General features: G+C 45.1%; 1 protein-coding gene across 1 annotated transcript in view; it reads left to right on the top strand.

The window, feature by feature from the left end:
- Positions 1 to 27093, top strand: part of MCCC2 (methylcrotonyl-CoA carboxylase subunit 2) — a 209639-nt gene that overhangs the window by 65758 nt on the left and 116788 nt on the right. Inside the window, exons 6-7 of the mRNA XM_085632355.1 lie at positions 7791 to 7903; positions 12388 to 12501. Coding sequence (XP_085488481.1) covers positions 7791 to 7903; positions 12388 to 12501 — 227 coding nt within the window. The remainder of the gene's footprint in view (positions 1 to 7790; positions 7904 to 12387; positions 12502 to 27093) is intronic.

The raw sequence follows: 27093 nt of genomic DNA, 5'->3' as shown, positions 1-27093 counted from the left end.
TCTCTAGGCATATGTATGGGTGAAGGGACTGTAGACTAAGATAACTTGAGTTACTAGGGTATCCATTTACTAATTTTCATATGGGTCATGTCCTCAACAATAGTTCTCCCTGCATCTCTGTGCTTTGTATTTAATTGTTGTGAATTTTGTATAAAACATATCTATCTGGTTACAATATCCGTTTTGTTGCATGCCAAAAGTGAGTTTTACAAAAGATTAAATATTGTGTCGAGGTGAAATGGCTGTAAGATAAACACTCGTAACACGCAGACTATTTAAAACATGACTGCAAAGAATGAAAAATCTGAAAAGATCTACGCTATTGGTTGCCTTTTCAGTAGTCCAGTGGAGGGGTCGTAACGCAAGCCTCGGCAATCCCTGTGGTGCGAAGCGGACCCAACCCATCAGTGCACCCTCAACCTTTGGGAGGAGGGGGCATTCAGCCCAAGGCCATTGAATAGCTGTGAGATATTGGAAGACTCCGAAGGGGGGGGGGGGGTGCTCTTCACATTCTGCAGGGAAGGGGCATTATTTTTCGTTACACCACTGGCACAGTATTGCTTGTGTATGCCAACTTCCCTTCCCTTTACGTGATCCTGTCAACTTCAATGCATCTCTATTTGCGTTTTTTATTTGTCTGTAAGAAGCAGCAGCTCTACCATGAATCTTTCCTTAGTCAATGACTGTCTAACTCCCTTCTGTAACACACAAATCACTGCATTCATAAACTCTTAAATGTATAAAATTTTATCTTGGATTATAACCTTTAATCCAACCCAAAATTAAGTAATTTGAAGAACAAATGAATTTAGGTGTTATACATCACATGGTGCCACTTACCTTGATAACACTAACCCACTAACAGTCGTTAACATTAGCTAAAAATTTAACATTCATTTTCGATACACATGATTCCCAAGTTAATACATTGGGCTTTCCGGAGTAGCGTGCTACTCACCGAAAAATCTTTCAATGCCTCGTAAATGCTATATAAATGCAAATACAATATGATACAATGAGTCCACCTCTAGGTCTAAGACTTGGAAAAGCAATAAGTCCTTTAATTCATTTCAAATACTTTTTATTGAGATTTTAGGTTGTTCAATTCTTTGTAACACACTAATGCATTTCGACAAGCCTGACAGTACGTAATCCTTTTTCCACTATATAGATTAGGAGAGATCGATTCATTAGAGTGTTATTACAAGACATTTAATGTATAATGGTAATTGACATCAAAAGGTAAAGAGGTTTATAAATACAGTTGCATTCTCTCATTATCGATTATGCTTTTTCTCCAGTGTGGAGAGTGAGTCTCTACTCTCCTAGAGCTTTGAGTCTTAAATATTTGGCTGAGCCAGGTTTACACTTCGTCGGTTATGGTACTGTATCAGCAAGGTTGTGTGATCTAAATATGATTGAATACTACTGAATATTTGGGGCCTCCATCATGGAACAAGAGGAGGTTGGTAAAGATAGGAAACTCCAATGTGGGGGAGGGAAACAAAATGGAATGCACAAGCATTTAATATGGGTAGCCGGGTGAAAGGACATTGGGGGTGCACGGGATAGGTGGGCTCCAGAACATTCTAAGTATCTAATAGCGAGTGGTGTGAGACCGGATCCCGCCATGTATCTTAATTTCCCCCTCAGTGGAGCTGGGGAAGGGCGAGGCCTTCAAGGTTTTGTAGTGGGTGATCACTGTGCATGTGAGGAGGGGAAGGATGCCTGCTGGCCGAATGGAACACAGATGAGGGCCTTTAGGATGCATTGGCTGGCCCCGGGTCTGTAGTGCGGGGTTGTGAGTTCTTTGAATTGCATTAGCATGATGTTCCAGGCTGCTGCTATGGGGCGTCTCAAAATTCTTCAGACTTCTTCCCAGTGTAATGCAGATTTCTTTGTGTCACCCCAGTGGCGTAAAGCCGGTGACATTGGGGGGAGGTTGGGGGCTATTGTTCATGCCAAAACATGGTCAGTAGGCGCTTAGCCAAAAGAAGGACTAGATTAGCCTACCGTGCCCACACCTTGTGGTTTGTCCTCGTGGGAAATATGGGCAGTGCTGTGGCCTCCCATGAGTTGTGTTGTGAATTCCGCAACAGTGGTTAATAGAGCATGTGTAAAATGCCTGAATCTGGTTATACTGGGGCATGACCAAAGCATGTGCTGAAAGTCGGCTGATTAGGCTTGATATCTGGGGCAGGAACGGTTGGCCGTTGGGAACATACAGTTTAGACGGGTAGGTGTGAGCTAAGCCCTATGGAGTATCGTATATTGAATGTTATTGATTTGCATATTTCTGACGATAACGTGGGGAGATTTTAGTGCCCGTGGCCATTCAATGTCATGTAGGTGGCGCTCCTGATCCTCCTTTCATTCCTAGAGGGTGTTAAGTCAGTGGAACCCAGTATGTTCCTTAATAGCTTTGTAAAACCAAGTGATAAGATGCGTCCTTCTCCCATGGTGTGTAGTGCATGCATCACTGCATGGGTGGGCAGTTCTGCATCAATCACACCCCACAGTGACTTCAGGGCTCCTAATAACTACTCGTGTAAACAAAATTGAGTTGGGGGAATGTTGTATTCCTGGCACAGCTGGTCAAACGGAAGTAAATGAGGGTCCTGAAACAAACAACCCACCATGTCAAAGGAATGTTTACACCAGGTTGCTAATTGTTTAGCGATAAAATGGCTCAAGGGTCCAGGGAGACCCTGGAGCAGTGTGGCTGGGGAGTAGGTGAGTGTGCGCTTTATGAGTTGGAAGACTCTCGCCAAGCACCTCTGAGCAATCCACTCATGGAGGGACCATGAACGGTACAGCTTAACAGTAGGATGAAGAAGTCGTATTAAATACAAGGGGAGGGAACCATCCCCTGCACTGGGTTCATAAAGATTGTTTCCTGATAGCCGGCTGGACACCCACAGAAGCTGCGCTGCAAGGTAATAAGCCTCAAAAGATGGCTCTCCCAACCTTCCGTCCCCCCACTGGTAACTGAAGCTTGTTTAGGGCTACCAAATGACCCTCATTATCCCAGAGCAGATCTCCCAGCACCCGGTCCAAGTCCAGAAGAATCGCCGCTTAGGAAATACCAGGTCACTGACAAAGTAGTATAGTAGCTGGGGGAAGGACAGTCTTCTTGGTGAGAAAGCTGTAAACGCCTGCTGTAGGTTGCCATTGAATAAATCCTGCTGAGAGTGATAAAGGTGGATCACGGTCAAGGGAAAGATCCAAGACATTGTTATAGTCCCCTCCCAGAAACCACGGGATGCCTACCCATTGGGCGAGGATTCTGAATAGGACAGCCGAGAAGGCCACTTGCTGAGTTTGGGGCGTATATACATCCCAAAGTGACTGGATTGCAATCTAGTCTGCCTTGTGCAAAAACATATCGCCTTTCTTTATCAATCACCGTTCGGAGGGCCTGAAAGGGGGTCCCTGGGCAGATCCATAGCAAGGCTCCTCGTGCATAGGAGTAGTAGACTCTACCATAAATCTGACCCCTCCAGCGCTTGCTGAGTCGCTGAAGTTTACTGCCTAGGAGGCGAGTGTCTTGCAGGAAGCTGATCTGCGCCTGCAGTCGTTTGATGTATGTGTACACTGAGTATCGATGGAGTGGTGCTTGCACCCCACATACATTTAAGGTAAGGAATCTGGTAGTCCAGTGACGGTCAATGCAGTCATGTGTATTGTATGTAGGGGAGGCAGCCCCCCACCCCGGACACCACCATGTACTTGGTTATGAAAGAAGTTCTGCATCGCTCGTGCCATGAGGGAATAACAGTGGGGTATAACCAGTAATGGTCAAACAGTAACCAGAGCCTGCAGCAAACATTTGCTCTAAAAGCTAACTCATGAAGTGGGGGAAGTGACAATGCACCACGTAGTGGTGAAGGTTGAAAGGGGGGGGTAACTGCCTGCAGGTCCGCAAACTATATCATGCTGCATGTGTATGAGTGGTCAAGCCATTGTTAGCTCAACAGCAATATCGTGATGGGAACAGCCCCTACAGGTGTTTTTCTCAAACAGTGGCGAGTGTGTTGAGTGGGCACTGATGCGGTATGATCCCAGAAAGGGCATGCCAAGAAGGCCTGTGAGCAGTCCCACAAAGTGCCTCATCACTTACTGGATCTTTTTAACAGGAACGGGGGCATTAAAGCAAGTCCCCTGCTGTTTGCAGCATGACAACTGGTCCAGCTAGGAGCACCCTGAGCCCGCTGAGGTTGTGTTGTCATTGCTTGATGCCGAACTTGAGTCTCTACGATGTGAGGGCAATGGTTGATGCAGGGTGTCGGCAGCCTCTATGGCAGATTGTTGACTTTGCCACAGCTCATTTGGGCATAATCCATCTCCTGCCTTCCCCCCCCTTCCGCCACCCACGTCGCACTGTTTGGTTATCAGTCGCCAGGGGGCAATGGCTTCCCTCAAAGTGGGTTTCAACCCAGTCCCAAGCTGAATCCAGATCCATGAAGAAATTAGTTTACTGTTCATGCACAATCTATAACTTTGCCGGGAACATCACAAAATATTGGGCATTCAGGACTCAAATGTCTTGATTCACTGAGAGGAAGGAGTGTTGTCATTGGGTCAACAGCGTATAGTCAGGGAAAATAGACACTCCACTGTTCTCATACTTGAGGGGGAAAGCATGTCTGGCGGCTTGTAGTATGCATCCCTGTCTTCATAGTGAAACAATTTTGCAACTATTGGACACAAAGATGCCCTGGGCTGAGTCTTGCATGCTGGCACATGATGCAGACTTTACATGGAGAAGTGAGGGGAGAGGGTCAGTGTTGGCGTAAAAGATTTCACCCATTCCTCTAGAAAATCAATCCTAGTCCGAAATCCCTCTAAACCCTCTGGCATGCCCAACCGGATGTTATTTCTGCGGGCTCTTCCTTCAGCATCCTGCGTCCGATACTCCAATTGCTGCATTCTATCCAGCAGTTTGCGGGTGTTCTTAACTTGGTCTGCCAACTGCGGGGTCATGTCTGAGACATTGTGTTCAGTTTCTGAAACTCTGTTGGCTAGTATCCGTTGATCTCGCTGGAAGAGGCTGACGTCTATCCGAATATCCTCAATCCGGGACTCGCCTGAAGTGTGCGAGGTCTCTATGGCTTGTAATATAGCGTCCAACTTGGCGGTGAGTCTAGTTCTGGCTGGGTCAGCGGCAGCCCCAGGTCCTGACTGTCTGGTGAACGTAGAGTCGGGGATAGTTGGAGGGAATGACCTCTGTGTGCTTTGAGTTTGCCATGGTGGAAGAATGTTGGCAGTGCGCAGACGTGCCCATCACCGAACTACAGGCACTCTGTAGGCATTTATGCACAAATTTGGTGAGCCTATCGCCGAATCTTATCTTAGTGTGCTCTTAGTGTGCCTATCACTAGATCGCAAGCATTGTTTAGGCACTTGTAGATTAATTGGGTGTGTATATCATCGAATCAAACGATATCATGTATATCACATCTATGAATACTCGTATTGAATAGCAACGTTAATTGTACAGCTGCCACAAGTCATGAAGAGCATTGTGCACTCCAAATCCGCACTCTTGCATGACGTCCTCTTAAAATGGCCGCCGCTCCTCTGCCATCTTATTCACCACACATGGGATAGCTACCAGTGTTTTGATGCAGTCAATTTCGTGATACTGCAGTACTAATTCTCTTTTTAAATAGCAGCACTGCCAAGCCAGTCAATTTTGTCTACAGCTGCAGCGAGTCATGAAGAGCACTATGCACTCTAGCTACGCTACTCTAGCCATGCGAACTCCTGAACTGCCAAGCAAATCTGCACTCTCGCATGAGCTCCGCTTAAAATGGCTGCTGCTCCTCAGCCATATTATTCACCATGCATTTTAGTCGTACCTTGCCTCCTGCAGTGCTAGTGCAAATCTTACGTCCTATCTTTACATTTGATACCGTGACAGTTATCAGGCGTTATGCCACAGGCACAGTGCTCCAGTCCTCTGCTTGAAGCATGCAGAGCCTCCCCTGGGTCAACGGGAATCCATTAGGCCAGTTCTAGTTGGCCCCAAGGCCCTCGTTGCACTCCCAACCGGTTCTGTGACTGTAAGTAGAAGTGCATGGGAGCTGGTATTATACTCCGGGGACCCACCAAGTTGAAAGGGCTGCAGGGTTGGGGGTTACCCCTCACACTTGCTCTGGATGCCGCAATGCCCACCTCACACGGGGCAACTGGGTCCGCGCAATCTCTTGTGGTTGTCTGTCGCTTGCACTGTGCACCTGAAAGAAATTTGTGGTTGAATCACATTTTTTATGATCAAGGATGGCCTAAGCCTCTGTTTTAGTGGGGAATCGGATCGGTATGTACTGAAGAAGCTAAGTTTGTGAAGCGTATAGAGTCCACTTTCAGTAATGTGGGCATGAGTTGATTTCTCTGCTGGCATACCATAGATTGATCCTATTATGCACTGACCCTGTAGTTTAAGCTCTATTTCTTCTTCCCGTGGGTGTTTTGAATAAGTTGTATATTATTTTAGCGGCTATAGCACCGATCTATCAATGACAGCTTGCGACGTGGCAGCATGCCGCACCGTGGATACCCCCCTCTATAATTGCATGACCACTAATGCTTCAACACTAGGTAAGGTGCCTCCCACAATTAAATTGTGAGGGTTACTATTTTCCTAGAAGTAGAGAAGGGATACACGCTGTGTACATTGGAAAATGTAGTGCAGTGAAATGTGTACATCCACTCTCCCCAAGTAAGAATAATCACCACAATTTTAGCTGTAAGGTGTCTTCAAAGCTTGTTAGTTTTCCATACTGGAGACACCACAGGGTGCCACACTGATGTCCTGGAAAACCAGACTGTCCCTCCTAGCTACACTGGGACAGTGGAGCCTGGTACAGAAAGGTACAAGAACATACTGGCCAAGTGAAATAATGTTTTATATAACTCAAAGTGCAGGCTTTATGCTAGCTTGGAAAACTCCATTTGTGATCACATGTTCCATCAAGTTCAAAAAGATGTATAAGGCATTATTATTATTGTTTTTCTAGTTTCCTCTCATTATTTAATGCACAGTTTGTGTCTTGTGGGGGTGAGGGGTGGCTAAAAAGTGCTATATAAATACCCATACCAAACTATAAGGTGTGTAGAATTTAGTTGGTCTGGTGGCGCGTTCATAGGGCTGCTTGTTGACAATTCTCATGGCCCCCACCTTTCGCTTTAGGTGGTGTAATACCGTTTTTGTTACCATGGGGCAGATCTACATAGGGCCCTGTCTTCAGTTCCAAAGCACAATGGATCTGAACTGAGATCAAAAGGGGTCAAGAAAAGCAAAATGTGTAACGGTGTAATAGAATGTGATGGATTCTCTTCCATCTCCGAACAAATGTTTGCTTATGAAATGTCATTGTAAGTGCTCTCTAACCAGCAAGTATCTTCCTTTTAACGAGATATGGTAAACCTATAATCTTTGTGTATTTTCGCATGTGATTATCGCACATACCCAGACTTCTGAAAACCTTATTTATAGACTTCACTTAAAGGAGAATGGGAAGGCCGTACCTATTCTACATACTGGCATATTCATTGAATTGCAGTGCAAAATGAAATACTCAACTTTGTGAGTGCATGTGTGGTTTTCAAGTGATGTAGTGTAGATTTATTTTTATGGAGGGCTTGAGCAAATGTGTGGCTTTCATGGCGATTTTTTTGGGATTGTCTGAACTGGAATGTTGCCAACCAGTTGCAAATAGTTCCATGTAATTGAGAGAGATGGAGTTAGAAATATTTAAGTTTGCATTGTATAATTTCTCTTTTTGTAGTCGATTCTGGTGGTGCGAACCTCCCAAGACAAGCAGAAGTATTTCCTGACAGAGATCATTTTGGCCGTATATTCTACAACCAGGCCTGTATGTCTTCAAAAGGGATCTTTCAGGTGAGCCACAAGACACTTGACACCCGACGATCTGCTCAACATATGCCTTCATTAATGTGACTTTACAGATTGATTCTTGAATGTGAATACAATGTAAGGCAAAACTGTATTTATAACTCAAGAGGGCACAATAGTACTAGAGCTGGATGACTCTTGCCACCTCTCAGGACTTTGTTAGTTTCTAGAGCTGAAAAAAGCCTGGTGGTAGGGCAACTCTGTCTCCAATTTGTAGTATGTGCCACTTAAATGTTATTAGCCATAACTAGATTTTTGAAAAAAACTTTATGATCAGATGGTATCAACTTGAAAATCCCCTTCCTTCGTTTGACACTTGTTCACATTATGCAATATTGACAACACCTTACTGTGGCACAAAATATATGGCCATCTGTAGCTTGAGGAAGACTTCTGAATTTACTAAAACTAGATGTATAGGAAAAGGTTACATATTGTAGACCTAGTTCTTCAGAGATATAATGCTGTGTGGGTAGAGTTCATTTATGTCTCTGTTATGTTGTGTTATCTTATGTCTATTTGTACAGTGCACTAATCACCCACGAGCGTATACAGGCACTGTGCAAATTGGTCGGCAGTACCCTTCCAGGGGGAGATTACTCAAGTAGCCAGGTCTTCAGCTTCTTGCTGTACTTGAGAAGCAATGAGTAAGCTCCTATGTGCTGTGACAGGTCATTCTAGGCTTTGATGTATATGTGAGAAAAGACACGCACGCCAGTTCTGTCCTTGTGTATGCAAGGTACCTGTGCTACTGAGTGTCCAGCATATCAGAGGCGCCTGGAGGTGCTATTGAGGTAGGTGGGGCCTGCGTTGTGTAATTCTTTGTATGGGTGTCAGTAGTTTAAATTGAGTGTGCTTGTGTATGGGGCGCCAGTGAAGTTCTTTCAGATGTTGAGAGATGTGGGCACGGCGATGGAGGGTGACTATGAAGCCTGTTGAAGAGTTGGTTGGTGATTTCGCGTAGTGTGTTGCTGTTGTCGAGTCTGCTAGTAATTAGGGACTGTGTTACTATTTTCCTGGTGTTCCCAAGTAGCCACTTGAAGAGTTTTTGTAGCATCCTCATGATTTGGAATCAAGTGGAGGTCACCACGTTTACCTGGGCTGACATGTTGAGTTTGTCATGGAGGATGATTCCTAGTTTCCTGGTGTGGATGGTGGACACTGGTGTGGGGCCGAGGGCTGCTGGCCACAAGGTGGAGTCCCTTGCAGAAGTCTTCCTTCTGAAAATAACCACTTTGGTTTTGCCTGTGTTGAGCTGTGGGCAGTTGAATCGCATTCAGGTGGACACCGTGGACACGCAGGTGGTGAACTTTATTTCTTGGTGCCGCGGTCTTGTCCGACAGGGAGAGTATTGTCTGCGTAAGAGAGAATGTTGATGGCATGCGATCTGATGAGGTCTGCTGAAGGGGTAATGTAAATGTTGAATAGAGTAGAACTGAGAGACGATCCTTGGGGGACTCTGCATATTAGGGTTTTGGCTTCCGATTTGTAGGGTGGCAGGCTGATTTTTTGTGCTGTTTTCCCAAAGGAAGGAGCAGATCCAGTTGAGTGGAGGTCCTTGGATTCACACTTCATGAAGTCTTCTAATGAGGGTTGGGTGAGAGGCTGAGTCAAAGGTCGCCAAGAGGTCGAGCAGGATGAGGGAAGCTGTTTCTACTCCATCGAGTATCATCTCGATGTTGACGGTTTTGGTAGTGTGGTTGGTTCTGAAACCTGAGTGGGTGTTTTCCAGGAGTTGATGCTTGTTGAGGTGGTGGGTGAGTTGCTTGTTAATGTTTCCCAAAACTTTGACTGGGTAGGGAATAAGGGGAATTGGGTGGTAATTTGGCAGCTTTGGGTGGGATTGGCTGAAGGTTTTTTCAGTAGTATGTTGGCCGCTGCATGTTTCCAGGACTCTGGGAATGTATCAGTGGTGACAGAGAGGTTCATGATGTGAGTGAGAACTTTGCTGATTGGGGAGGCTACCATATTGAAGATGTGGTGGGGGCAGTGGTCTTTCGGGCCATAGAGTGGATGGTTATCATGATGTTGTTGTTTTCTTCTTTGGTGACTGTTTTCCAAGCATTCAGGGTGTTTCCGGGGTCTTCGATGGGTAAGCTGCCGGTGGTTAGGGGCCGGCTATGGGTCAAAAGTGTTGTAAATCGTTACGATTTTATTGCTGAAATATTCTTAAAGGTTGGTTCATAACTCTTGCGAGGGTATAATGTTATATATGTTGTCAACTGGTGCAGTAAAGTCCTTTTCAATCACTAAGATCTCTTTGCATTTGTTGGTGCTGTATTATTTGTGCTCTGCTAGGGCCCTCTTTTTGGTAGTAGCGTCTCAGTGCCATTTTGAAGGTGTCCTTGTCTGCTTCTTTGTGCTTAGTTCTCGATTTTCTTTCCAGTTGTTTGCAATGTTGTTTAGTTGCTTGGAGTTCATTGGTGTACCAACTCGCTTGCTTCCTGGTTCTCTTCTCGTTATTGTTTTGGGACGGACCAGGGAGTCAGCGCAGTCTGTAATTCATTTGTCAAGTTGTTTCACGTCAGAATTTAGATTTCTTGTGGGGTTGGCCTGGTTCATGTTCAGGATCTGGGACCATATTGATTCCATGATTCTGCTCCAGTAACAAACCGCCTGAGTGATGGTTATGTGTTGCGTCTGGTGAAGGACGTTAATGTGGAAGTGGATGTGAGAGGCGTAGCTGCGGTGATTTTGAGGTAGAAGGTGGCAAAGACCGGGTCAATAGTGTGTCTGCCAGTGTGTGTTGGTCCAGTGATGTTTTGAGTAAGTCAGAGGTTTCCCTGGCTTTTGAGGAGCGTTGTAGAGCTTGGGACATTCTGGTTCTCAAGCTGGAAGTTGAGGTGTCCAAGTAGGATGTAGGCTTTTGATGAAAGGAGCAATAAAGTCTGAGATGTTGTTGGTGAAACTGGCTCTGGGCGGTTGGTAGATGAGGGTTCCATTTGGGGTGAAGTTTGGCGAGATTCGCTGTGTTAAGTTTAGGCTCCCTATGTAGGAGGTTGAATCGTCGGTGCCAGTGGTGCAGCTGACTGTTTCATTGGAGAGGATTGTAATTATTCCTCCTGGTTTGTGTTTGTGATTATGTTGTGCGAGTTTGTATCCTTCCGGGATGGCCGATGCGCTGTTACCCATATTTTTGTGAGGGGGAGGATGTCTGTGGCTTCTTTGCTTAGGATGTCCCAGATTTACTTGGCACGTGTTTGTTAGTGGGTGTTGAGGAGCATGCATGACAGTTTGCTGTGTTTCTAAGCTGGTGTGTGTGTTTTGTTCTGTGTGGGTTGTGTGAGGGTGGTCTTTATGGGATGGTGGTGGTCCTGTATGAGAAGCAACAGTGGTGCAAGTGAAAGTAGCACCATCTGTGTTGTGTTGCATGGCAACCGTGAGGAGACGGGCGTCCTGGGCTGAGAGCCCGGAGGGAGTCTGCAGAGTACCATTGGGTGGTGGTTGAACCAGAGTTGATGGTGCTGGGTGTGGATGGGCCATCCTTTGCCACACCATCGACTCATCTGCACTGTGACCACCATTAAGTAGGTCCTGGGATGGGGGAGGAGTGCAGGAAGGTGGTGACCGGACATTAATGAGAGCTTGGGAAGAACAGGTAAGGAGTAGGGGAGGTGGGAGGCAGGAAAAGAAACGTGTGAAGGGGGAGCAAAGCGATCACAGATAAAGGTGCAAAGAGTGTGAGGAAAAGAAGAGCAGAGAGTGAGTTGAAATGAGCAGCGCAGAGGCAAAACAGTGAGTGGGAATGAGCAGAGAGAAGCAAACTGGGCAAAAGAGAGAATGGAAAATGAGCAGGAGAGAGGAAAAAGAGCAGAGAGTCAGAATCATAAGCAGAAAGAGACAGAAGGGCAAAGAGTGAGATGGAATAAGATTAGAGAGAGAAAGGGTGCAAGAGTGAGAGAGAGGATTACGAGACTGCAGTCACAAGAGCAGCAGAGGCGGGTGCCTAGAGGCACCGGAGCCGGGACCGCAAGGACCTAGACTAGTCCAGGTAAGCCCGGAGGGCAGGACCTAGATATCTGCTCTCCGATTAGATGTGTATGTGTTTGTGGGTTTCCTTTCTTACATTAATAATGAGATTTTGCTCTTGCATTTTGAGTAAAGTTACTTAGGAATAAGTTATTGCTGTTCTGTATTGGATCTGCTGTCTGAACTTCCCGTCCTCCTCCGACGTTCTATACTGCTTCATGAATGAGAGGCTGTTCACTCAATCAAGGCCAGCCTATGTCGATAAAACGTTTACAAAAGAAATCTTGGATACAATTTTTTTTGATGGGCAACTCCGTCAGATGTCAAATCATTGAAAATGTGGAGTAGCATATATTTTCTGAGTGTGCATACCTGTCTGCATTACAATGATTGTGTCTTAAGGTGTGTGCTTTGTTCACCTTTTTGTGTTCTACTCTTTCTTCTGAGATGCTGACAACATTTTTAATTTTTTGTGGTTCTGCTCTTTTCCTACCATCTAGATCGCTGTAGTAATGGGCTCCTGTACAGCAGGCGGTGCCTATGTGCCTGCAATGGCGGACGAAAGCATTATAGTCAAGAAACAGGGCACCATTTTCTTAGGGGGACCTCCTCTGGTGAGTGATTCTATTAAATACTGAAAATATTTTAAGTGACAAGGCTTCTATGATCGTCTTAGTTGCTGTACAAAGTTAGAATATTGTAAACAAGCCCACGTAAACAAAAACTTAAAAGTATATGAACAGAAAAATAGTCTAAATACTGAATGAATAAATAGAAAGGATCATGTTTTTGAAATAAGGGATACTGACAATGTTAAAATACACTCCACTGGATCTAGACACTTCGTGGGATACTCTCACCCATCATACACTCACTTCTCCACAGCAATATGCCAATTCACCCCTCTCCTCATGTGTCAAAGTACTCATGGCGATACATCGGCGAGTATTATAGCCACATGCAGGACAATATTGCGTTCCATTCACTATTTTACCACATCCCTTTAGAGGGGGAGTTAGGGTACCTTCCTGCATAGTGGACTTGGATGGCCTCGAGATAGAGGCCTCAAGGTGGATTACATGGCCACCTCACTGGGGTTGTTCAGGGTCTTCCTCCATTCTTCATCACCTCAAAAGATGTAGACCTAAGCATGCCCAGCAGGTACCCCAGTTTCAAGATTCCAATCGTGTCCCATCCCTTTTACCCTTCCAAGCCTGTGATCTTGCCCATAGCCTGTAATGGGGTTGTCGTCTTTCAGATCCACCTGGTCCATATCTTCCCAGGGTGTGCATGTAGTAACTATATCATGAGAAAATTCCCTTTGTCTACTTCCCCCTAAAGGAAATGCTGAGAGGACACCATTTTATACCAAGGGTTGTAAAAGTGTAAAATTTATTTGGAACTGGTGTAAAAGGCAGCTGAGCATTACAATAGCTCTTCTTAACCTAGGCAAATACTACTTACTGTTATATGAAAATAAATTGCTGCCCCTTTTCGTGATCTTCATTTGTAACATTGTGTGCCATTTCTGGTCAGATTTGAGTGTGTTTTGATAAAATACACAAATTCAAAAAAAAGTGTTTGTATCCAGAAAATGCAAACAGTTGTAAGTGAGCATCAGCAATCACTGGTTTACTTCACAATCTCAATGTATTTGTAAAGCTGCCTTTCTTTTTTTTAGTGTCAAAAAGAGCTTTAATTTACTGTTTATTTACAAAAACAAAGTTCATGTGAAACAAAAAGAAACATTTTTAAAATATTTTTTGTATTGATTTTGAATAGAAACAAGACCTACCAATGGCATTGTACATGCATCAAACTTCAGCACATATGTTGCACTCTGTGATCCGGTACATACAATACTGCATCAAGCATTTATAGGATTAACTGTGCCACCTAGCGCTCACCAACTGGGCATTCCTGGAAAACTCAGTAACAAACGCTTTAAATGGCCTATTCCCCACTGCTTTCCACCACAAGGATATATTTGGATTAAGCGAACCCAGCCTCGTTGAATGTCTCGGTCATTGCCTCAATTACAATGCATAGGACCATGCTGGAGGTCATTTATAGGTGATACTGTAGAGAGTAAGATGGTACATTCTAGCAGTATAGATGGCAGGCCCACAACAACACTGTGGTATAACTTAATTTTTTTTAACTGTTTTTATTTATCAGTGCAAGCAATATAAATTCGTATTGACATGTTCAATAGAGAAAACAAGACATTGGCATCAACACATTCCATACAGTGGATAAAGACTACATACGTTCGCTACCCCCGGCAGGCCCCTGTCCATCTATACAATAGAGATATGTGCCAGCAACCGTACAATCCACACCAGAATGCTTTAGTGGGGTCATGCAGATACCCTCATGTTATATCGCCGGTGGAGGGGACCCAGGGTATAACTTAATTTTTGGTGCATTCCAGAAAATCGTGCAGGATTGTTTCCCAGTACTCCGCCAGAGGGTACTTGCGTAGTCCTCTCTTCCCCTTGTGGAGGGTCGTGCTTTCCGCTATCGCGCAACATTGAAATGTTCTAAATTTTATAGCTAGTAGTAGAACTAAATCTGTGAATTTTGTAGTGCCCTTCCTTTTTTTTTTTTTTAGATCTAGGAAACAACCCTAAAAAGCAGTGTTGGGCATCGGTAATTTCTGCGCCCCTAGTGGCCTGCACAATATCATGAAGCACCACCCTCCAATATAGTTGCAGCACCAGCATGACCACAATATATGATAGTCTGGTTGCGACGCCCGGCAGTGTAGTTTGAGTGCTGGGGATCCTGTAATGCTCAGCACTTTCCCAGTTACCCTTTGTGTAAGGGATAATTATTTTGGCAGTATAAGAGGTATGAAGCTGTATATATTGGCAAAGTTCTGAAGGGAGAAGTGACGAACTGTATTTGGTGTACAAATAAAATAGTGAAAAGAGATCAGTAATGTGTAATTTCAGGCTCTACAAGAGTAAATAAAAATCATAAAAGGTACAGAAAAAACAAGCATTTGGATTTACTCTAAATGTATCTCTTATCATAGCTACTTTAGGTCTCAATTTGAGATTAAAACGTTCAGTATTAAAGATAAACGAAGTAACTAATGCTTTTCTGAGTCCTTTTCTTCCAGTGTTTTTGGTGGTTGCTATTTGCGTTAGTTGGTGTTTTCCAGCATTACAGTTTATTCAACAGTCTTGACCTCCGCCATGATTTGCCACCATTCAGGCTTAGGTCCCGCAATATTCTTAATGAGTCAATTCAGGTGGTGGATTATATGTCACACTATTCCAGAGCCAACCCACTTTCTGTTTTTTATGCATAGGACTTGTACACGCCGTCGGAATGTATCTGGGTAACTGTCTGTTATGTGGCTGAGCCTGGTCTGCTTTTAGTGTGCTGTGGTGTCTGCAGTGGGGGGAAAGAGGGGGTCGGGAAGAGTCTCCCATCGGGGACGGAGGTGCCTGTCTGGTAGTGTCCCAGCACACAGTTGGTTTTATGTGTCACACGGCTGCCTTGTGTTGGTTATTGTTTGTTCAATGGGGGACACTGGTGGAGTTTTGATTGAGATTGTGTGGCCGTGGGTGATTCCTCTGGTGTTGTCTCCTGCATAAATTGGAATAAGAGTCGCGCCCATTCCATAGATATGGGATGTTTACGTAACCCTTTCACTTCCTCGTCTCTCAGTGTTTCTTCCTCTGCCGCCCCTCATTTTTTCATGGCGCCTACCCAGGCTGCTTCCGGGGGTCCTGCTCGGGCCCTCCAATGCATGGCCATTCCCGTTTCGCTAAAAGTATGGCCAGGGATGCAAACCGGCACTGTACCTTTTCTGTCTTCCGCCTGTGGAAGATTCTCAGGGCACACGCCTCCCATGCAGATATGGCCATGGGGTTGACCGTCCCCCGGAGTGTCTGGTGTACCCTATCCCAGTATTGTTGGATTGTGGGACAGTCCCAAAACATATGCTTAAAGTTTGCCTCAGGAGTCTGGCATCTGGGGCATGCAAAATTTGTATCAGGATAAAAACGGTGGAGCCGGTGTGGTGTTAGGTATGCACGATGCAAAATATTGAATTGAATGTTTTTGAAGCGTGCGTTCCTAGAAACCTTTTTTGGGTACTCCAATGCTTTTTCCCATTCTTTGTCATGGAACACCCGTCCTATCCCGTCCTCCCATTTCTGTCGTAAGACGTGCAGGGGAGCGGTGATCAGTTCCCGGATCGCTTTGTACTGCCAGGTGACTAAGTGTCTCCCCGTACCCATGCGTAGGATAGTGTGCAGTACCGGGTGCGTCGGTGGTTCCCCCTCATTAAGATCCCAGCAGTGTCGGACACTATCTATTAATTGTCTATGTATCAGGAATTGTCCCGGTGTGAGATCATAGCATTCCCTCATTTGGGCATATGTTCTCAACTGCGTGATCAGTCCATATCTGGAGGGCCCCGGAAGTGTAATATTTCTCCCATTGGGGAATCCTACTAACGGGAGTAATGGGGAGTATAGGGGCTGTCCTCTGGACATATGATGTATACGCATCATGCACTTACGGGCTATTGATACCTGTAGGGGGTGCGTACGTATAGGTTTGGTACCCGGCATCCGTATTCTCCGGAGGGACGGGAGAGGTACACGGCTGTCGTCGGAAAACGTCTCCTCGATGTGGCATTCGGCTGTTCAATGAGATAGCCACTGAAGTTGAGCTGCTAAGAAATAAGCTTCGAAGGAAGGTGCTCCCAGTCCCCCTTGTGTTGTGGGTAAGTACAGTGTCTGTAAGGCTACCCTGCGTCTACCACCCCCACATATTAATGTTGTGAGTAATGTGTCGAGTTCCTGAAAAAAGGAGCGTGGTCGTATCACGGGGAGATTGGTAAAGGAGTAAAGCAGTGTGGGTACCATAATCATCTTTGCTAGGGCTATAGGCCCTATGGGTGCCAAGGGTAAGGTCTTCCAAAAGGCGACCGCCACACGTAGTCCCGCCAATGTCTTTCCATGGTTCCCATCATAGAGGTTCTCGGGTGAGTGATACAGTCTCACACCTAGATACCGGGATGCCGTAGCACTCCACATGAGTTTCTGTATTCCTGTTGTTATATCTGAGGGAGCTAGGTGAGGGATTAGTGGTAAGATCGTAGATTTGTCCCAATTGGCTTTGAGTCCAGTGGTCCCTGCAAAGTCTTGTAATATTGTCCATATAGGCGTAAGGTCGCTCGTGACATCCCGTACATAGATCAGAAGGTCATCTGCATACAGCTATATGCAGTGTACTGTGTCTGCTATTGGAATGCCCCATGTCACGCCCCCCTGATGCAAGCGTATGGCCAGGGGCTCCACAGCCAGGGCAAACCGGAGGGGAGACAGGAGGCACCCCTGCTGTGTCCCTCGTACCACCGGAAATGGGGCCGAGATGTACTTCCCTATTCTCACCCTAGATGTGAGGGCCTTATAGAGGAGTTGCGTGTATGTTAGCAGGGTCGGTCTGACACGTATTTTACGGAGGACGGCGAATAGGTATGGTCACAGTAGTGTATCAAAGGCCTTTTCAAGGTCCAGAATCAGGCACGCAGCGTGTGGAAAGTGGTCTTTTGCTCTATCCTGTATATGAAATAACCTGCGTATTCTGTGAAACGTTTCGCCCGGGGAGAAAACCGCATTGGTTTGGGTGGATCAGCTGCAGGAGAACTTGGATATACCGTTCCGCCAAAATTTTACCTAAAATTTTACAGTTCGCATTGAGCAAGGTTATTGTTCTATATGAGGATGGGAGTGTAGGGTCTCTATGTGTTTTGAGGAATGTCACCAGGGTAGATTCCCTGAGTGAGCCCGGGAGTTCGCCTCTTTGTAGCGTGTCCTCGTACATGGATACAAGCCGTGGGGCCCGCTGGACTGAGAAGGTGCTATAGTATTCGAGGGGAAAGCCATCCATTCCCGGTGCTTTACGTCGTACCAGTGCTCTGATTGCATGGGTTACTTCCGGGGGTATAATCTTTGCCTCTAACGCTTTCCTATCCGCGGACGGGATGCTGGGTAGAGGTAGTAAGTGGAAGAACCGGGCCAACACCTGTCGTGGTGACGTCGTGGGGGCTTGATAGATTCCTGTGTAATAGTCGTGAAAGATGTGTAATATATCTACTTATGACTGTTTAGGGGTACCCGTCGCGTCTATCAATTCAGTGATTGGTTTCATGTCCGTGTCCTATTTAGGAAGCCAGGATAGGAGTGTTTCCGCCTTATTTCCATCACGATGCACCTTGGCGGCATAAACCCTGAAGTTATATTTGCGAAGGTCTCTCATTGTCTCCGCATGAAATGTTTCGCTTCCGCCACTTGCTCTGGGGTAGCTTCCCCTTGATCCATGCTTTTTGTTAAGCCTGCCAATCTTGTTTCCGCATTTTGCTGTGATTGCTCTAGTGTTTTTCGCACGCCTACTATTTGTTGGATGCAGTGTCCCCTGGCTTCGACCTTAAACGCGTCCCATTCTATCAATCTAGACGTGGCTGTGCCAGCATTTTGTGCAAAGTATCCCTGAATATGGTCGCCATGTGTGTGACAGAATGCCGGATCAGTGAGGCACTCCCGAGGCAACTTCCATGTGGGTACAGGGGTAAGGGGGGCGGTGTAGTCTCCACCTGAGGATCACTGTATGTGCGTCATGGTCTGACAAGACTCTGCCCAGGTAGTAATTGTGCTGTATTTGGGGGAGTAGTGCTGTGGAGCAGAGGAATCTATCTAGCCTCACCCGTAGATTATGTGGGGCGAAGTAAAAGGCATACATTTTAATGTTTGGGTTCTTTTCTCGCCAGGCGTCTACTAGTGTCCAGTGGTTCACCCAATTTCGAAATTGCTGTTTGTTTCGGTGCGGGGGACTGTGCCGAAGGGGGGTAAGATCTATCCAGGCTGATGTCTAGGGCACAGTTATAATCCCTCCCCAACAGCCATGGTATCGACGTTTATTGTGCTAGCACTCCAGTAAGGCGGTTCCAATATTGATCCTGCTCCACATTGGGGGCATATATGCTTCCGAACTGTATTGAGTGGCTAGTAATATATACCTTTACACCACTAAGCAACCCTAGACTTGAACTGGGAGAGGAAATAGCTTTCCAGAGCAAATAGCTTTTTACTGTGAACACTAAGACGCACAAATTTACTGTGCAAGAATCATGTTACCTCTTAACACAGTTTGCATTATTTTTGCATTCTTCATATTTTATGTGTGTTCTATATGTTTGTTGTCACCAGTTGCTGATTGCAAACAGTATATCAGGAGGGAAAAAATTGTGGGAGGATTTCAATCCTCTATGTTCTTAAATCACTACACACAGTTTATTTAATTAAAATATTATAAGTCCCCAGTGGTGGTACTGCATTACATTTCTGCTCATGTTTTGCTTGTTCACCTTTGTGAGACACTCTTCCCACAAGTTGCATTTTTCATATTGTAGCTTTGTTACTGATTTCAAACCCTATATTATGTTGAAAAAAAATGTGTGAGAGGGTTGCAGTCCTCTGTGTTCTCAAGTGGCTATTAACAGTACAGCAAATGTGATTAGGAACAAAATTTAATGAGTGCAGGATAGGTACCCCGTGTTGGTGTTTTATTAAATTGTTTATATATTATCCATTTGAAGGAATCCTATTGTTTCGTTCCTATATGTACTGTTCATATGACTGTATATTTGAGATATGCATGTATGTGGTATTTCTCCAGCGCAAACGTAGCCAAAAGGCACCAGAACACTGTACAGGGTGTCACTAAATATATTCATGTGTTATCTTTTTTATACAAAATAAATGCTCTGAAAGAGAAAGAAATGACCCCTGCGGTATGGCTACCCTGTAAAGATAAGTGAGCTTTTTTTCGGAACTTTCAGGGAACCGACCTTGGGTGAATGAGAACAAAAAAAATGCTCTGGCTGTCAATTTGATCTTTATTACAATTTTGGTAATTGTGTTATTCAGTAGCTAGACTCCCCTTCAAACCACTTCGTTTGAGTTTGGTCTTGACATCTGGGCCAAGCTTTCCTGGAGAGTGCAGGAATCTTGGGAGGCACGTGTTCAATCTCGCATAGCATACCCAGCTTAATAATTTGTAGGGGAAATGTATAATCACTAAAATGATATAACTGAAATGTCCCTGTGACTATAACGATTGGGGAAAAACCCTGACAAGAGGTGGAAATACAAACAGAGACAAGTATATTCTATACTCAGCCAGCAACACTACCAGCAAAGCACCATGGCTGCTGGTGCAGTATCAATTTCTAGAAAAGATGTATACACAGAGAATCATTTATTGTGAGATCATCATGAGGGGACAGTTAATGTTGCCAAATAAACAAGAAATGTCTAATCATATACATAAAATGTCATTCATGATAGAGTATTCTACATATATGAATAGCAATTTATGTTCTGTACAAACTGATACTAGATATATTTGATATATTTGATTTCATCTGTTTATGAACTACAACTATATATAGAGAAATGTGATAAATCAAAGAATTTTGTTGCTAGCAATGCTGTTTTGTGCTACAAACTACCTGTTATAACGGGCCCCTTGCTATACCCTAGAGTGAAACCTCAGGTCAGGCAAAGCCAAGCTTATCACTCAAGCCAAAGTGTTACTGTAAAATCACGTAGGCAAAACATTTATGTAGATGTCCCCTGCCTTTGCAGTACCCTGAAATTTTCAAATTACCTGGTGACAGCCCTTGGAACGCTATCTTCAAGCAGTATGTTATATCTTGTGTATTTATCTATGTATCGTTCCTGTTGGTTTAGCCCTTGCTGTTCAGCCAATGTGAATGTGTTGTGTTGTAGTGGTGGTGATGCAATGGAACGTTTGGGTGCCGGTGAGGTGTGTCAGTTGGAGTATAGCAGCCTTGCTTAGGAAACAATGGTAGGCGATCATATCAAGTTTCTTGTCCAATTCGAGTGGCCTGAAAGTAGAAAAAGTTAAACCGAGAATTGTTCAAAAAGAATGTAAATGATCTTTATCTTGGCATCTTGCTCTTAGCTAATAAATTGTTAAATAATAAACTGATGGATCCCGAAAAGAAGTTGTTTGGAAATTGCAGTTTGTGTTTTCTTATGTTACAGGCATTACTATGACATACTTTCTGCCACTGGTGGGGTCTTGGAAGTCTCAATAGTCCAGTGACTTAACATGTTTCCAAGGTCACCTTCTCACACTGAAGCCTGGTCCAGTTTAGGCATAGTCCAGCTGGATGCCTGTGTCTCATTGAACGGTGGTGGCATGGTTTTGGTGTTTACGTCTAGTTGGAGGCATCCTTAGTTAATGAAACAACTTCTAGATCGAGAAGATGTGGTTAAAGAAAATAAACAATGTAGCATAGTTCACAGTGCTAATCCATAGCTCAGGGCATGAAGAACAGACCCTTTTCTGTAACGCTCATTATTTGGTTCTTTTCTCTTGTAAGTTCTCGGTCGTTAGTAACGCCCTCACTTCACTAGTCTTCATCACTGTTTGTTTTTCCCTGTGTGAACCCTCATGTGTGTAGAGTGGATTTGATAGATGTAATGTTCAGCCTGTTCAAGTTTAGCTTGTGAAATTACAAATATGATAAATCTGGGCTTGTCTCCCAAGTTGTATTTTCTGGATTGGACTAAATTGAGGACCCGCCAGAAAATATTGGGTATATGTTATGAGTTAAAGCACAATAACAAAGTCAACAATTGCTGTCTGTTTAAAGAAAAACATATAGAAAAAGTTGCGGTAGACTTACAAATAGGAGAACTTCATGCATGCAAGTGGAGCAGGCAAGGTGGGTTGAACAAACTGAAAAGCTCCACCAAGATCTCGGAGCAGGATAGTTGAAATCAATATGATGGGTCATCTTTAAATTACTAGGCTTGAATGAATGAATGAAAACTTTATTCGGATCATTGACAATCCATAAAAGTACAGAAGAAAACAATTGTAAAATCATGCAGTAAGATAAAATACTGTTTACACATAGGAAATAAACCATCAAAGCTTTAAGACATTGTAGACCGGGCACGAACCACAGTTTTTAAAAAAGAGCTCACACGAAAGACAAGTTCATCATCGTCCAGGGACAAAATCATAGAAAATGCGAGTTCCAGGCTAATTGGTTTAAATTTTTTAAAATACGGAGTTAAAAACCATTTGATGTACTTCATATAGAACTTGCAGAAGAATAAAAAATGTAGAGTTGTTTGCCTGCTTTTGGAATCACAGGGACATGGCTCAGCACATTGGTCATTCAAATTCCATAAAGGGAAGCTAAGTGCGTGTTTAATGGTGCCTGCCCTAAGGCGAAATATAAGGCCTCGCTCCCAATGACTCAACGGGAGGGTTAAATATCTGGGTGTGGGGTAATTTATAAAATTACAGGCTAGGTAACCAGAAACACTAGATTTCAAGGACTCCCTAGCTACCCTTTCAGCATCAAAAGACGTATAAAGTACTTTTTTGAGTTTGCATTTAGTGGGGTGCTTGGTAGTAGAGGGTTTTAGAAAAATGTCTTCAAAGTTCACGCTGCGAAGGACGCTATGCACCCCTGACAGCCAGGGAATGGACATGCCCCTGTCGCAGCGGAGACAATCCTCAATAATGTCCCTAGTCAGTTTGGCGGCGGGATTTTTCCAAATCGACAGCCAAAAAAGGGCGGGACGGGCGCGAATAAAATCCCCTATAAAGTGCAAACCCAATTCCCTGTGGCATATAAAATGTGGGGAAGTAATGGGAACACAGAGAAGTTTCCTACAAAATCTATGTTCCTCGGTAGTTATATCCGAGCAACTGGCGGTACCCCAAACCTCGGCACCATAAGTAGCAACCGGGACGCATTGAGTTTTGTATATTTTTAGGATAGCAGGCAATGCCCCGGTCAGTTTTGGACGGGGGAGGCTCATAATTGAATTGATGGACTTTGAGAACTTACTCCTGGCGTGGGCAATATGCCCACTCCAGGAGTTGTTCGCAGCAAAGACCACTCCCAGATACGGGAAACTGCCAGTTGACCCCAGTCTTTCTGCCCCCACAACTATATTGCCAATATGATGCCTCTTCGGGCCACAGGACATTACAAAAGACTTTTTAAAATTGGTCTTCAAATCTAGGGAATCCATGTATGCAACAAAGCCATTCACCAATATGCGTAATGCGTTTGGGGTGCGTCCCATAAGGACCGCATCATCTGCATATAGTAGTGCAGGAAGATGGTTATCTTTTATGGTCGGGACATCACCAGTTAAAGAGACCAGATGTTTATGTAGGCCATTAATGTATATAATAAATAAAAGAGGGGCTAGGACGCACCCCTGTCTGACCCCTCTATTGACAATAACTGGCTCAGAAACCTCACCCCTAGTGCTAACCCTGATACAGGCCTTCAAATCCCTATGCAAATAAGCCAGGAAGTGAACCAGCGATTCATCCAAACCATAGTCCAATAGTGTCTTCCAAAGTAATGACCTATTAACCAGGTCAAAAGCAGTGGATAAATCCATGAAGGCCAGATAAATTGGGCAATTACGTGCTACGATGTATTTGCCCAGAATGAGGTTCAAATTAAGGCATTGCTCCACGGTTCCCACCTTATTGCGGAAACCCAATTGACAACTCTCTAGGATTTGATTATCCTCGGCCCATAACAGGATTTTATTATACAGTACTCTCCCTAAGATCTTTAAAGTATTGTCAATAAGGGAGATAGGCCTATAGCATGATGGTTGGGAACGATCACCCTTCTTAAAAATAGGCACTATTATACTAGATGACCAGGTTGGGGGCGGTGAAGAGATAAAATTTAAATTCTTAAAAACATTCAATAAAAGAGGGGCCCATAAGTCAGGGTGGGTCTTAATAATATCAATTGGGAGGCCGTCTGGGCCAGGGGCTTTATTCCCCGCGCTCTGTGCGATGGCCTCCTCTACCTCAAATAGTGATATATCGGCCCGGGGGGGGCTATTAAATATTGGGGTGGCCGCCGCAGAAGGAGGGACCGCATAAATCTTAGAAAAGTGGTCCACCCATGCAGCTTCAGGAATAGTACAATCCATTGGGGTCGCAACCTGACCCGAACAACGCAGGTCTTTGACTGCGGCCCAAAAAATATCTCCCCTACCCCGGGCAGCAGTTTGTGCTAGCACCTCCCAACGCTCCTCAAGAATCTCCTCCTTCCTTCTCCTAATGGCCAATTTATATCGTGACCTAGCGTTTTTTACATCAGTCAGATTCCTCGGGTTAGCAGATAAAACTAATCGCAGCTCGCGGTTGGCCAGAGAGCACTCGTGATCAAACCATCCCTGGTCATCCGTCATAGCGCGTGAGGGAATCATGAGCTGTGCACGAAGGGCAGAACAGATCTTAACAAAATCATCTACTACCCCAGGATTAGGGCTTAAGTCGGACAAACATGAGAGGAAAAGAGGAAAATTATCACTGACCAGGATCTGTACAGTCGACAACACATTAATGCCCCTCCATTTTAATCTGAGATTGTTAGAGCTTATGGAAAGATCCCTAGCACCACATTCCTTATTATAGACCGGTCGATGAATGGTCTTTAAACTGATCTTTATAGGATTATGGTCCCCTTGGGACATTGGAATTACCCTGGCCTCACTAACACGATCTGTCAGGCCAGGGGATATAAAAATATAGTCAATTGTTGAAGAACAATCCCTACCTATGAATGTGGGCACTAGGGAAACAGTGGGAAAACGGTCCATGACATTCTCCAAGTTATGTGTACTCAAAAGAGTAGTTAATTCCACACCTCTTTGGCACCCCAGACCCAAGTTACTATCCTTAAGGATTGTGCAATCTCCATTTAATTTGGCATTAAAATCTCCACCCAATACAAGGCCAGAGGTGTCATTGAAGTCGGCCCTAGCCTCTAGAGTGGTGATAAAGTTAAAAAGATTCCTAAAATGTGTGTTGGGTTGTGAGCTAAAATCATTATTATAAAAATTTACCAGAAAAAAACTGTTTTTCTGTTTAAATAGTATAGCCTGGAAGTTTAAATTATTTGTCGGTATGACCCTGGAAGAACCTCCAGCAGAGATATTGATCCAGATGGATAAGCCTCCAGAAGGGCGGCCCATTCTAGATTTAGCGGCAAAAATATTATGGCACTGAAACCCATTAACATGCAAGTTAACCGTAGCCCACGTCTCCTGTAGCATGATTATATCTTGACTCTGAATGAAATTGATACACCCAGGGTCAAGGAGCCTTTGTTGGAGGCCCGCTATATTCCAACTTATGACATTTAAGTTGCCTGTCCTAGATGCTATACACTCTAGAGAGTTAGGAGAATTATCAGAGATAATTGGTGCGGGTACCAGCTGCAGGATTGGGTCCTCTATCAACGGTAGGGCAAGGGATCCATTACTCGGACTTGGTTGTCAGTCAGGGACATCTAAATCAGACAAGCCTGAGAAACGATTGGCCAGAGGAAGGGCCGTAGATGTGGGCACACAATTATTAGGGATGGGTTTATAGAAGTAGCCAAGGGAAAACATACATATGTTTGTCGTAAGCCCTGGCAATAACTCACGGGTACGCATCAAAGACTGAACCGTATGGGGTCTGCAAAAATTTATGACAATGCAATCCCCACTGATGTTTTTTGCCGATGTACCCACCCAACCCACTCTCCGCACCATTAAAATTTCGTGCAGTCTGGCTGGTTCGAGGCCCTTATGTTTCCTTAACCAGTCCACACATTTGTTGCGAAGGTCCACCCAAGATTCCTTCTTATTCTCGGGCAAACAGGGGACTCCGGCTAGAATTATAACATAAGGATATGATGCAGGGGGGAGGTTCAGAGTCACGGTGCTGGGCACAGTCTTCAATGGAATTGAAACAGTGGATCTTGGTCTGACATCAATGTCCGCTGGAAAAGGAAAGATCATTGCCGGTGGAGGTTGTATTAGACCTTCGGATAAGCACCGAGTACTGTTATTGAAATTGGTTGATTCGTTATCCAAATTAACAGCGGCCCCCAACAGGCACGTCGAGATCGGTAGGGAAGTGCAATCAGCGGCCGAAACAGCAGAGGATGACTCCCGAGTTAACAATTGTTCCATACGTTGGAGTTTCTCGTTTAAGGGGGCAAAATTTGCGTCAAAGAGGGCCTTAGTATGGCTAATTATAGCTTTTAACCCCGACTCCAGAGCTGACATAATGTCAACCTTACTATGAGAAGTGGAAGTGGGCACGTCGGTTTGGGTGCCCACCGACGCAGAATTAGGAACGGCAATTGTCTGTAATACCGTTTTATTACTTTTGGCGGGGCGGCCAAGGGTATTAGGTTTATTATTGGCCCCCCTTTTCCGTTTGGCCGGTGGGCCGCTAGATTTGGTTACGCCAATTAATTTAGGGGCGTGAGATCTAGTGCGGGTTTGTTGGCCACTGAGACAATTGTCCGAAGATGTAACTGAAACGTGTGACGGGGACAGTTGCTGAGCGGGTGTCACGGGCATCGGGGGCAGAGTTGGTGACACAGAGAGACGGTGGCAGATAGTATTCCCCTGTGTCGCGGCTTCAAGAGATGAGCGTCGCTGGGCCGCCATTGAGTCTAAAGATAGACGTCGCTCGGTTAGCTCAATCTCGTGTATCAATAGACTCTCAGCCCTAATCATAAAAGCATCCAAAGTCCCTGCCGCGCCCTTGCGTTTACTCATGATAAGCCAATACAGTGCCCCTTCACACCACTATAGCACGTGTAATATGATGGCTTGTGCGATAATGAAAAACAATGTCACCTGGCACTCCGGTTGTTTGCAGATGACGAGCCAAGGGGGGGGGGCCCGACCCGGCCTCTTCCGGCCCCGGACGGCCACAGACGGCCCGCCCTTTGTCCGGGCTTCGTCCGGCGCGCCCGCTTGCGTCCCGCGTAGCTGGGCGCACCACGTATGATATAGCGTTGTGGGCGGCGTCTCCAGGCAGCAGCAAGCAGGTCAGCAAGCCCCTCTGACCTCTGAGGGACTGAGTCCGATAGCCAAATCACCCTCCGTGCGACGCGTTTCCCGCGAAGTGTGAAGCGCTAGGTTCTTAAATGGGCAACGTGGGCGGCGTCTCCAGGCAGCAGCAAACAGGTCAGCAAGCCCCTCTGACCTCTGGGGGACTGAGTCCGATAGCCAAATCACCCTCCGTGCGACGCGTTTCCCGCGAAACGGGCAGCGCTAGGTTCTTAAATGGGCAACGTGGGCGGC

This window comes from Triturus cristatus, chromosome 2_1 (genome assembly GCF_964204655.1).
Source record: "Triturus cristatus chromosome 2_1, aTriCri1.1, whole genome shotgun sequence".
NCBI lineage: Eukaryota > Metazoa > Chordata > Amphibia > Caudata > Salamandridae > Triturus > Triturus cristatus.
Note: the sequence above shows the minus strand (reverse complement) of the source record. Positions and strands in the feature narration are given on the sequence as shown.